General features: G+C 44.6%; 1 protein-coding gene across 2 annotated transcripts; it reads left to right on the forward strand.

The window, feature by feature from the left end:
- The first annotated feature begins 1,059 nt into the window (after positions 1-1,059).
- On the forward strand, positions 1,060-4,061 carry LOC109753411 (uncharacterized). Of its 2 annotated transcripts, none has more exons than XM_020312312.4 (3): positions 1,060-2,245; positions 3,041-3,181; positions 3,510-4,061. In XM_020312312.4, the coding sequence occupies exons 1-3, from the start codon at positions 1,108-1,110 to the stop codon at positions 3,809-3,811; spliced, it is 1,581 nt and encodes a 526-aa protein (XP_020167901.1). In that variant the 5' UTR covers positions 1,060-1,107; the 3' UTR covers positions 3,812-4,061. The 2 variants fall into 2 exon arrangements, with proteins under 2 accessions (XP_020167901.1, XP_040254418.1); XM_040398484.3 differs by having other exon boundaries at positions 1,073-2,245; positions 3,396-4,061.
- Positions 4,062-12,123: the final 8,062 nt, after the last annotated feature.

Below are 12,123 nucleotides of genomic sequence, written 5' to 3' on the forward strand. Positions count from 1 at the left end.
TTTGTGCCGCACGATGAGCGGATCCAAGGACTCATCGGCGATTGGAAATCACGGAGAGGAGACTAACCCTAGTCATGCATAGGGGAAAAATACTAGAAAAGGTCAAATGTTGATTTAACCAATTCATCAAAGCACTGAAATTAGACATCTCATGGGCCGGCCAGGGCCACAAACAGTCGACAGTCTACTACTCCACATCCCCCACACCCATCCAGGGCAAACCCTATTTGGCGCTGTAGGCGCCGGTCCTGCAGGCGCGTCAGCTGGGCCGCCCATCTAGGTATTACTTTCTGTGTTTAAAACTGCAAAAAACAAAGCGACGCGCTGGATCTGATTCGAACCCGCGACCTCCTGACCTAGATACTCTCATGCAACCACTACGCCACTATGCAGAGATCTGGCAAACCTGAGCTTTCTCCTTCTTTTATTCTTTCTTTGCCTTTTTCTTTTTTCTTTCTTTCATTTTCCTTTTCGCTTTTTTTCAGTTTTTTATTTTTTTTCATCCTGGTTCGTTGATTTTGTTTGCAAATACGTCAACTTTTCTTTTAATTCGATGAACTTTTTTCAAATTGATGAACTTATTTTAAAATTTTGAACTTTTTTCCAAATCGATGAACTTTTTTCCAAATCGGTGATCTTTGTCGAAAATCGATGAAATTATTTATAATTTCGGTGAACTTTTTTGAAATCAATGAACTTTTTTCAATTTCAATGAACCTTTTCAAATTCAATGAACTTTTTCTCAAATTTGATGAACTTATTTCGCATTTGATGAACTTATTTCGCATTTGATGAACTCTTTATTTCAAATTTGGTTAGGTGTTTTTCCAAAATCGATTAACTTCTGTCATATTTTGTGAATTTTTTTCAAAATCAATGATTTTTTTTTCAATTGTGAACTTTTTTTCACCTTTTTTCGAATTGCATGAACTTTTTAAAAAAATTGAACTTTTATCCTTAATGGCGAACTTTTTTATTACAAATCTTTGATTTTCTTTTGGAAGAGGTTGTTGGGCCGGCCCGCAAGGAGACCCGCGTGAGCGCCAGGAGCGCTAAGTGGCGCAGAAGGCGCCGAAAAGGAGCTCCCCCCCTCCAGTCGACGACACCATGACCCGCCGCCGCCGCCGCCGCGGCGCACGTCCCGCCTCGCCACCGGCGGCGCTAGAAGACGACGACCTCCTACGGAAGATTTTCCTCCTCATCCCGCCTCAGCCCTCCACCCTTCCCCGCGTCTCCGTCGTCTGCAAGCAGTGGCGCGACGTCGTCAGCGACCCCCAATTCCTCCGCGGCTTCCGCGACCAACACCGGAAACCTCCCCTCCTCGGCCTCGTCATGGGCCACACCGGGCACCCCTACTTCAGGTCCGATCTCGACCCTCCAGACCACATCCCGCACGAGCGCTTCTTCCCTCGAGACATCCGCAGCATGAACATGGACATATTCGACTGCCGCCATGGGCGCGTCGTCTTCTTCGCCCAACGGCTGGGCGAGGTCGTGCTGTTTGACCCCGCCACGGGAGGCCGCCGTTGTGTGGTCGTTCCACCAGTGTTTACCGGAAAGGAGATTGGCGTCTTCAACGCCGCCGTGATTTGCGTTGCCGGCGACGAAGGCCACGTGCACGGCGATTGCCACGCCAGTCCATTTCAGGTGGTCTTGATGGGCATCAGTGACGACTATAAACAAGCTTTCGCCTCTGTCTACTCATCCGAGTCTGGCATATGGGGCGATATCATCTCAATAGAGAATCGTGAGATGTATGATTTGAAGCAACCCAGTACACTTATCGGAAATGCCCTTTACTGGTTGTTTCCTGGAGATGATGGGGAAGGCATACTGGAGTTTGATTTGGGTAGGCAGAGCCTAGCCAATATCGAGATGCCGCAAGGTCTGGTGTACTATAGTCCTCGTAGCCTTCAGGTCATGGTAGCAGACGGTGGCTGTGTCGGCCTCGCCATTCTGTCATGCTATAGATTCGAAATGTGGGAGCGGAAGGTCAGTTGTGATGATGGTGTTGCTGGATGGGTGTTGCAGAAGACCGTTCAACTGAACACGATCCTTGGATTGGGGCCTATGGGGGGACTGGACAATTTACTAATGGGATATGATGAAGTTGATCATGTGATTTATATAAGGACGGACATCAGTTTCTGCATGATTCGACTTGAGTCAATGCAGTTCTGGAATCTCGGCAAAGACAATTTCAGCAATACTTCCTATCTTCCCTACAGAAGTTTCTATACTGCAGGTAGTTCTCTGTCTTTAAATTGGAGGCAGATAAAAATATTGAATTATTTTTAGTAGTACTTGTTTTGTTTCCTGGAATAATGTGATAGTACTGAAGTGTTTGTGTCACTGCTTAAATCTACTTGTCGTATTCATATTCTCTTTGATATTAGTGAAGACTGGACTAATGTCATGTTCAGAGAATGCAGATAGTTTTAACTAATTTTATTCCATGACTGGATGTAAAACCATTACGGGACTTGGCAAAACTTCCACTGTTTAGTCATTGTGCTTTCTATCATTCTCCGCTCATTTCATATCCTATGGAATCAGTAAGAGGTCCACTTATTATTAGATGATTTTCTGTGTATCTATTGTTAAAACTAGTGTGTTTTCTGTTTTTTTTTTCATTTTCCGCATCTTTCCTATCTTGTGGCATTAGGCTGAGGATTATAAGTTCTTGGTCACTGACTAGTTAGTGTGTGTGTGCCGAGAAAATGTAAAAACGTGAGGCTAGGCGATGAAACAATGTTCTTGCAACATTTTCACTTTTGGATGTTCAATTCCCCCTTTGCTGCTTTTAGTTCTTACAGTTATTCTGTTAAAACCAGTAGTTTTTCCCACAATATCACACCAACGACCATTTATCATTTGTCTGTGCAACAAACTCATCTGTCACCTACTCACACTAACACTCAAGACAAGACTATGAGGTCTGAGTTCATCTTTTTTGCTTGTTTTCTCAGTCTCTTGGTCTTCCCTCTTGTCCCCCCATTTTCCATTTTCCCAGTCTGATGATATCACTTCTCTGTGCTAGTGAGTGACTTGGCGGTATGCGAGAGGAGGACTGGTGACGTCTTTGCACCTCTTGCAAATGATTACCTCCTTGCTTCATGGGGTGTAGGAGCAGCAGGAGGTAACGAAGCAGCTACCTCGAGTGAAACCTTACCGGAAGGAGGTAACATACATGTATCTTGGGATTTATGGGTCTGTAATCTGTTATACATCGGAATTTGGACTTTGATAGGTCGATTAGTAGCTGAATTCTGGGTTACTATTAGCAATGTCCTTAATCTGAAATATGATTTCATCTGCTGCCCTGCTAGTTAGTGATTTATTATTACCTCATTCCTTTGAATTTTTTACAACAAAAATATATATATATATAACAGGTTCGTGTGTGCCAATTTCATTGCCAAGATTCCAAGCGGGGATTTGGAACGAGTGGATATTGTGGGTTTGTCTGACTTGGGCCTTGACTCTTTCATTCTCTTCTTGCCCTGCAGGGACATTCGGCAAGTCAAAGCACACAGATCAAGGAAAGGATGCAGACCTTGTGCCTAGCCGGGTGCTAAAACAAACTCGAATTGACGTGATATTCAAGAAGGAGACAGAGACAAGATCCAAGCTTAGCAAAGCCTGGGCAAAATGGTTTCGGAGCAATGGCGTTCCTGCATATAAAGCAGACTGCCCACACTTCCGTAGTGCCTTGAAGCTAACACAACAACTAGGTACCCGCCTCGTTGCTCCTACAGGCAACGAAATAGACGGTGCAAATCTGGACGCCAGTGATGAAGAACTACCATAAGTATGTAAGGTGAACTGCTTGAGGATATGGGAGGGCTAACTACTTTATATCATGTTTGGACAAACGGCTTGTGACTTTGAACTGATGATCCATGCTTTTGTTTCTGTAAGTTGGGTGTAGGGCTAATTGAGTACTGCCTCATGAAGTGTACCGAATCCTTTTGACCCTTGTTCCTCACGAAGATGCGAGCTTGTTTCTGTTATTTTCTTTGCTAAGTTGACTAGATTTGTAATAAGATCCTTGTCTATTATGCTATGAGTGTCCTCTCCTCTTCCTCTAAAGGATGCAGTATAGGATGTCTGCATTATTAGAAACTTGTGGTGTTGGTGGTCAGGTCAGAGCTAAGTATTCCGTAGATGACAGCTAGTAATGCAACATGGTTTATTAATTTTGTTTGATTGTTTTGCATCATTTTTTAACACCCCCTTACTTTTGATTTTAGAAAGCTTCTTCCTGTTCCCCAAGTACACATGAAGGTCTTCAGTTTCTGTGACCAACCCAATGATGGTTTTTACTGCAAAAATCAAGCGGCATGACAAATCGACAAGAGATCGATGGCTGATGAGAGCGAAGATCGTTCATGCGACAGCGCTCTATGATTGTCACATTTTCAGGCCATGCAAGAAGCTTGAGCTTTTCTGTGAAGAGTAGACCCCAAGCCTGGCCGGTGTGATATATTGCCCACTAACCAATCAACCTTTCCAATAATCACACCCTTGAATCCACATACATACAGTGGAATCTACCTTTGCTTGCGCTACTCGGCCTTCGCTTCCAACATTGTGTGGAGTCATTAGCGCCTTTCGACGCCTCTATCAGGCTAGAAAGTCAAGTTGTTTAGCCACACTTTATGGCCGTTTTTAAGTTGGTGGTTGCCTGCTCACCCGGTCAAAAAACCACCCATCTGGAGCCTCTATCTTTCAGAACCCTCTCATGGCTAATCTTAGCAACACTGCACTGGTTCCTGGAGCAGGCAGGTAGATCTGGATCCGTGTGTGCTGACTGCTAAACAAAGGTTGGTTGAGAGTTGAGACTTGGGTGGTTGCAAGGCACGCAGCAGAGAAGCAACGGCCCCTGCTGAAGTGTTTAGGTTATGGTTCACACATCAGAGAAGCCACAATTAGAAGACGTTGGCTGCACACCTGGCCTGAGTTGGTCGGTCATGCCCTATTTTCATGGAGTATCTTCTGAATTGTTCTCTGTAATAATAACTGTAAGGAAGTCGCTGCCACCATGACATCTTTATAGCGTTAGATACATGTTATGCATATCTTTCTCACAAGTTGGAGTGTGACCCGATCCTTTGGCTAGATGCAGTGCAACTGTGCAGGTGCCCGCGACAGCTCATCCATTGGCTCCTTCCTAGACCTTTGCCTTGTGGCCTTGTGGCGCCTGCTATTCCAAGGATGCGGTACGCTGCTGGTTCTAAAGCTGAAGACCTGATCAAGGGCTGTGCTGTTTGGCTTCAAGTCAATTTGGAACTGCCAATTGTGTGATCTTGGCATTAACCGTATTTAAGGTCTTGTAACGCCCACGATGCGGCTATATCTCCCACGTGTCGAGGCACGACTTGGAGGCATAACCGCATGGTGGTTTTGTCGCAAGAAGGGTCATCTTCACACAATCCCATGTAATGAACAAGAATGGGATAAAGAGTGTTGGCTTACAATCGCCACTTCACACAATACTTAAATAAATCATACATCATACAAAATACACACATAGACCGACTACGATCAACTCCAAATGAAAAGAAGATAACCCCAAATGCTAGATCCCCGATCGTCCCAACTGGGCTCCACTACTGATCATCAGGAAACGAAACATAGTAACGACCAAGGTCTTCGTCGAACTCCCACTTGAGTTTGGTTGCATCACCTGCACTGGTATCGTCGGCACCTGCAACTGTTTTGGTAGAATCTGTGAGTCACGAGGACTCAACAATTTCACACCCGCGAGATCAAGACTATTTAAGCTTATGGGTAGGAAAGGGGTAATGAGGTGGAGCTGCAGCAAGCACTAAGCAAATATGGTGGCTAACATACGCAAATAAGAGCGAGAAGAGAAGCAACGCAACGGTCGAGAAGCTAGAAGTGATCAAGAAGTGATCCTGAAGCTACTTACGTTCATACATAACCCAAACTGTGTTCACTTCCCGGACTCCGCCGAAAAGACACCATCACGGCTACACACGCGGTTGATGTATTTTAATTAAGTCAAGTGTCAAGTTCTCTACAACCGGATATTAACAAATTCCCATCTGCCACATAACCGCGGGCACGGCTCTCGAAAGTTTATACCCTGTAGGGGTGTCCCAACTTAGCCCATCACAAGCTCTCACGGTCAACGAAGGATATTCCTTCTCCCAGGAAGACCCGATCAGTCTCGGAATCCCGGTTACAAGACATCTAGACAATGGTAAAACAAGACCGGCAAGACCACCCGACTGTGCCGACAAATCCCGATAGGAGCTGCACATATCTCGTTCTCTGGGTACACCGGATGAGACATCCTACGAGTAAAATCAATCCTCAAGTTTCCCCGAGGTGGCCCCGCAGTCTGCTCATTTCGGACCAACACTTAGAGAAGCATTGGCCCGGGGGGTTAAAATAAAGATGACCCTCGGGTTGGCCGACCCAAGGGAAGGGTAAATAGGTTGTTAGGCAAATGTAAAACCAAGGTTGGGCCTTGCTGGAGGAGTTTTATTCAAAGCGAACTGTCAAGGGGTTCCCATAACACCCAACCGCGTAAGGAACGCAAAATCAAGGAACATAACACCGGTATGACGGAAATTAGGGCGGCAAGAGTGGAATAAAACACCAGGCATAAGGCCGAGCCTTCCACCCTTTACCAAGTATATAGGTGCATTAATTAAAATAAGAGATATTGTGATATCCCAACATATCCATGTTCCAACATGGAACAATCTTCATCTTCACCTGCAACTAGCAACGCTATAAGAGGGGCTGAGCAAAAGCGGTAACATAGCCAAACAACGGTTTGCTAGGAAAGGTGGGTTAGAGGCTCGGCATGGCAATATGGGAGGCATGATATAGCAAGTGGTAGGTAGCGCGGCATAGCAATAGAGCGAACAACTAGCAAGCAAAGATAGAAGTGATTTCAAGGGTATGGTCATATTGCCTAAGATCCCGCAAGAAAGAAGAACGAGTCCATGAAGAAGACAAACGGACGTAGTCGAACGAATCCTCACAACTCCGGAACGAAACCCAAGCTAACGAGAGAAGCAAACCGGAAAGAAGCAAACAACATAGTAAACAACCATCACGTCAACATGGCATGATGCATAATCAAGTATGATGCATGTCCGGTTTATATAGGCATGGCATGGCAAACTGCAACGAACAACACTACAAATTAAGTGGAGCTCAATATGCAACGAGTTGCATATTGACGAAACACCACATTCAAGTTGTTTAGTTTGCTCTCGTTTAGGAACAAGACAAGATTAAATGTTGGTTAACATGGCAAGAGGTGAAGCATAATTAATCTAACTATTTAGGAAAATTTAAATGAGGCCGGAAACAACAAACAACAATTCCGGAAAATCCCCATATGCATATTTTGAATTTGGTACTGTTCTGCCCTAAAACATATTTTAATGTTGTTAACACTGAAACAAAGTGCACCAAGTTAATCTATGCATTTTTCTACCCCATTTACATATAAAGTTTATTAAATTCGGAGCTACGGTTAATTAGTTATGAAATAAATCATTTTAACATGCTATTTATGCAAATTAATTCAAACCACACATTTAAACATGTTTAACATGGATGAAAGTGGTATATTATGAAACTAGGAAAAATTCTAAGCATTTTACATATACAAAACTTTTTAATCCGATGCACGGTTGTGCAGTTATTAAATGCATGATCATGAAGGGGTTTTCTGTAAATCTGCCAATTCCCTGGAAATTAGGAAATTCACAGAACAGGAAAAAAAACGTAGCAGGCCGAAACTGAAATGTGCACTGGGGCGGATGGGCTGCTCACCATGGGCTGAGGCCCGGTGGGTGGAGGAGGAAGCGGCAGGCAGAGCCAGCTGAGCCGAGCCGAGGCCGGCCCAGGCTCGTGCGGTCGTGGGACTTGGCGCGGTCAACGGCGAGGAGGGAGACCGGTTCGGGGCGATGCATTCAAAGGAGCGAGCGGCTTCGCTGCCAGATCGAGCGCGGGGTCAACGCGAGGTTGTCCCGCTCGATGCAGGCGGCACTGGATGAACTCGAGGGATGTGAAGGATCCCGCGACGCAGAGGCCAGAGAGGCCGGTACTCGACGGATCCAGAGGCTGGCGACGTCGGGCGCGGTCGATGGCGAGCTCCTGCGTCGGGACGTCCATGGCGGCAGGGGACTTGGCGCGGGGGAGCTCTGGGACGAGCGGGACACGGGGATGGACGCGGGAGGACGGATCCGTCCGTCTCCCGGCTGGGCCTGGTGCAAACGGCGGCGAGGGAGCTGCGGCCATCCATGGTTGTACCTGGTACAGAGAGGGAGAGGCATGAGAGACGAGGGAGAGAACCAGAGGGCGGAGGGACGGAGGAGAAGAAGAGGGGAAGGGGCGACGGGGTCCTGGTCATGGCCGTCGGCAGCGGGGTCACCGGAGGGCGCGACCAGCAGGGTCGGCGAGGCTCGGGCACGAGGGCTTCTGCTCCGCGGCTGCGGGCACGGGGACAAGGAGGTAGGCGCTGACATGGGGAGGAGCTGCTGGTTGGATCGAGGGGAGATGGTGGTTGGCCCGGGATGGATCTAGGAGGATCCCAAGGTGGGAGGCGAGTGGGTGGATGGCCGGCGGCGGAGACGGGATTGATGGATTGGACAGGCTAGCCTAGGGTTTGATCCGGTATATATATAGCAGGTGGACTAGGCTTAGGGGCTACTCGGGCCCTCCGATCATAATCGGACAGTCCGAGATAAATAGGTTAGGAGAGTCAAAGAAGAAACCGAAGATGTTTTAAAGATATTTGGGGATGATCCGGATCCAACTGTAACGAAAGTCCGGTTCGGGTTCGAGGAAGTTTCGGACACGGGCGAGGGGTCGATGAGACTCCGGTTTAGGCAAGAGGACAAACGAAGAATAAGGTTGGTCTCGAAATGGTCAACGAAAGCAAGGGGGACACGGCAACTACGAGCGGATGCAAGTTTAAAAAAAAACAACGGCGGCAACGAGTGCCGATGCAATGCGGATGATGACATGATGAATGCAACAAACAAATGAATGCACACGACGATAACGAAAAACATGGAAGCCGACTGGAGCATCGGTCTCGGGGCGTTACAACACTCCACCACTACAAGAGGATCTCGTCCCGAGATCTAGGATGGCACCGGGGAGAAACGGAAGAGGAACAGGTAAAACAAGTTGCTTCTTCGACAACCGAGTGAAACCATGAACCTTGAGAGGTTGAACAAAGTGAAAGAAAGAATACAATGGAGATGACGAGATTTCAAACACTCCGTTATCAAAGAGGAACAAGGAACATTACAAGAACCTTGTAGGTTGAAAGGCATGGAACAAGAGCTTAACGAACCAAAGAGAATATGCAACCACCGGTATATTGTGATAGCCAAGGAACAAGAATGATAGAATTTGGACAGCACTCCGGTAGAAAAGAGAAGGAAAACTTGATGAGATGAAAAGAAATTGAAGAGATGACACAACACTCCGGTTAAATGGATAAGCAAGGAAAGAAGATGATCTTGACAAAACAAGAAGATGGTTCGAAGAGAGCAATGTCACAATGCCTCCGGTAGAAATGAAAGAATGCAATGAAAAGAACAGAGAAGAAAACAACATGTTCTACAAGTGAATTTGAGAGAGCATCCTTAAAAGAAGGATATAACGGAGTTGTTGAAAAATCAACAAAGAAAGGATATGATCTTCGTGGGCTTATGGAGACATCTCAAAACTTGAGGTGAAATTCTGCCACTACGGAAACAACTAATATAATTGATAACACCAACGAGATGAAAAACTTCTTTCACCAAGAGGATAGGAGAAAACTTGGATCATTTATAAGCACCATAAATAGCAACAATCCTTAGGGAAAGCTTTAGGTGAAATATAACCCAAGATACCTCCAACAAAGAGATTGATGGATTTAAAATACCTCATTCTTGACAACAAGTGAATCATGGAACATGAATGGAAATTGTCAAGAAGGACATAACACCACCTCAAAAGATATTGTAGAAAGAATTGCACTTCGGGATGCAAGATGAAGAATACTTGAACTCCTCAAAACAAAACTTGTGTTGAACACCATGTTTATCTTTGAGTATAGCTTGGCGGATCATAACTTAGAGAAATCTTGAAGAACAATTGAAGAATGAAAAGAATCCTTGACGAACCACCATGTAGAGCCTCCATGAAGAACTCCGGTAATAAAAGGATAATAAAAGAAAGAGAAGTTGACAACACCAGGTGAAGCCTTGCAATGATTTAGATGGAGCTTCGCGACGAGATAATGCGGAAAACTTGGAACTCCAGAAAGAAAAGATGGACAACATATAACTGAGCTATTGATATCACGAACAAACTCCGGTTGAAATAATTAAACACTTGGATGAAACAAGAACAAGAATTATGTTATGCGTATCCATCACCCATATAATTGATGACAAGCAACGGATTTGGCATACTACTTATTCTTGTAGAAAGGATTAAGAGAGATATGGCGTAAACTTGAGAAGGTCTTCAACGAACCACCGGTAGGATTGAAACACGAACAAATTAAATATGGGAATATAGGACGAGGAATCTTGAACAAACCGCCGTAAGAATTGAAAATGAAAGTGGCAAAAGCACAATACACCGGGAAAAAAATGGAAAATGAATGAAGATACTTGAGGGGATTTAGATACATGTGAACGAATAGATCACAAGCTGATTAGAGAATACTTGAATGATGCACCGGTAAGATTTGGAGAATGAGATCAGAAAGTTGAGAATGAATAATTCTGAGATGATGGCTCCGGAGAATCAAACTGAAAAGACTCCTAAAATGCTTCGGATGGGTGAAAAGAATTCTCGCAATCAAAAACAATTATGAGAGGATGGCATGAAGCTAGAACCATGAATCTTCAAGAGAACGGACCAAGATTCAAGAGCAATTCTTCTTCGGTCTTCACATATTGAGAATGATGATGAGAACCACCCTAACAGTTGTTGAGATACTCCGGGATGAAAAATATAAAGGTTGAACCAACGATGAAAAGAATTTGAAAACGAACTTGGAGGATACATTTGACTGATGAGAAATCATTCTTATGTCAAACTTTGAAAGAATTTGGGAATCGCTCCGGATAAATTAGAAGAGTCAGGTAAGATCCTGGAAAATACCTGTGGGTTAGGGCCCACTCAAAAGAAACACCATTGAAATGATTACTTGAAAAGGAGATTGCACCGGTTGAATTAAATGGCTTGAATGAGGTAACAACCTCAAAATAGTTAGAATTGATGCGGAGTGGATACACGAATCTTCACAGATATCTTCAGCACTCCGGAACAATTGAATAGCAAGCGGGGAATGATTAAGAGATATACCGGCATGAGAAAGCATTTGAAAGGACGAAAGGGCTATAATCAACACTGAAAGCTTCAATTGAATCCACTGGAAAAGAATACGAGAATGAAGAATGATAAACTTGAAACTCCATTAGTATTTCCTGATAATCACCGGATAAGAACATTGATGGAAAAGAATGTAGAGACTTCCCATCAATAAAAGTATACTTGATTAAGAAATCTAAGTCCTTGAAGAAAAGGGTGGGAGGGCGGGAAAACAAAGGCAACTTGGGGATGGAATGAAACAGACACCGTTGAGAAAAACTGAGGGATGATCTTGCGAATGTTGAAATGATCGGATCCACTTGAAGAGAAGCACACCGGTTGAAAAGAATTGAAAAGACAACCTTGATGATCAAGAAGGATTAGCATCCACATAGAAATATGGGAACACCGTTTAGAGAAGGTATGGAATCAACACTTGACATGGAAGCAACTTGAATACCACAACTCAAAACAAAACAAAGGATTGGCTTGCAAAATAAGCCAGAAACAAACATATGATAGATCCCATATCGTATCATGTGTCTGCTGGAAAGATATTCTAGGAGCTACTTGAATTCCCACTTATAAACTCCCGAATTTTTCTGGTTATGCAATCTGGTGTTGGGGATACAGGGGACGCAATATATCTCACCCAAACTAACAATCCCTAGATCCAGTTGTATCCATCTGTCAACACATAACCAAGAAAACTCCGGAAATCGTGTACCTCGACCTTCGAAAAGCATC

Source organism: Aegilops tauschii, chromosome 2, assembly GCF_002575655.3.
Source record: "Aegilops tauschii subsp. strangulata cultivar AL8/78 chromosome 2, Aet v6.0, whole genome shotgun sequence".
Lineage (NCBI taxonomy): Eukaryota > Viridiplantae > Streptophyta > Magnoliopsida > Poales > Poaceae > Aegilops > Aegilops tauschii.

Excerpts from the sequence above, each read along its gene's own strand:
- LOC109753411 (XM_040398484.3), top strand. The coding sequence starts at position 1,108 with ATGACCCGCCGCCGCCGCCGCCGCGGCGCACGTCCCGCCTCGCCACCG. Across the intron at positions 2,246-3,040 it reads CAGAAGTTTCTATACTGCAG|TGAGTGACTTGGCGGTATGC; the intron begins GTAGTTCTCTGT and ends TCTCTGTGCTAG. Across the intron at positions 3,182-3,395 it reads TGAAACCTTACCGGAAGGAG|GTTCGTGTGTGCCAATTTCA; the intron begins GTAACATACATG and ends TATATATAACAG.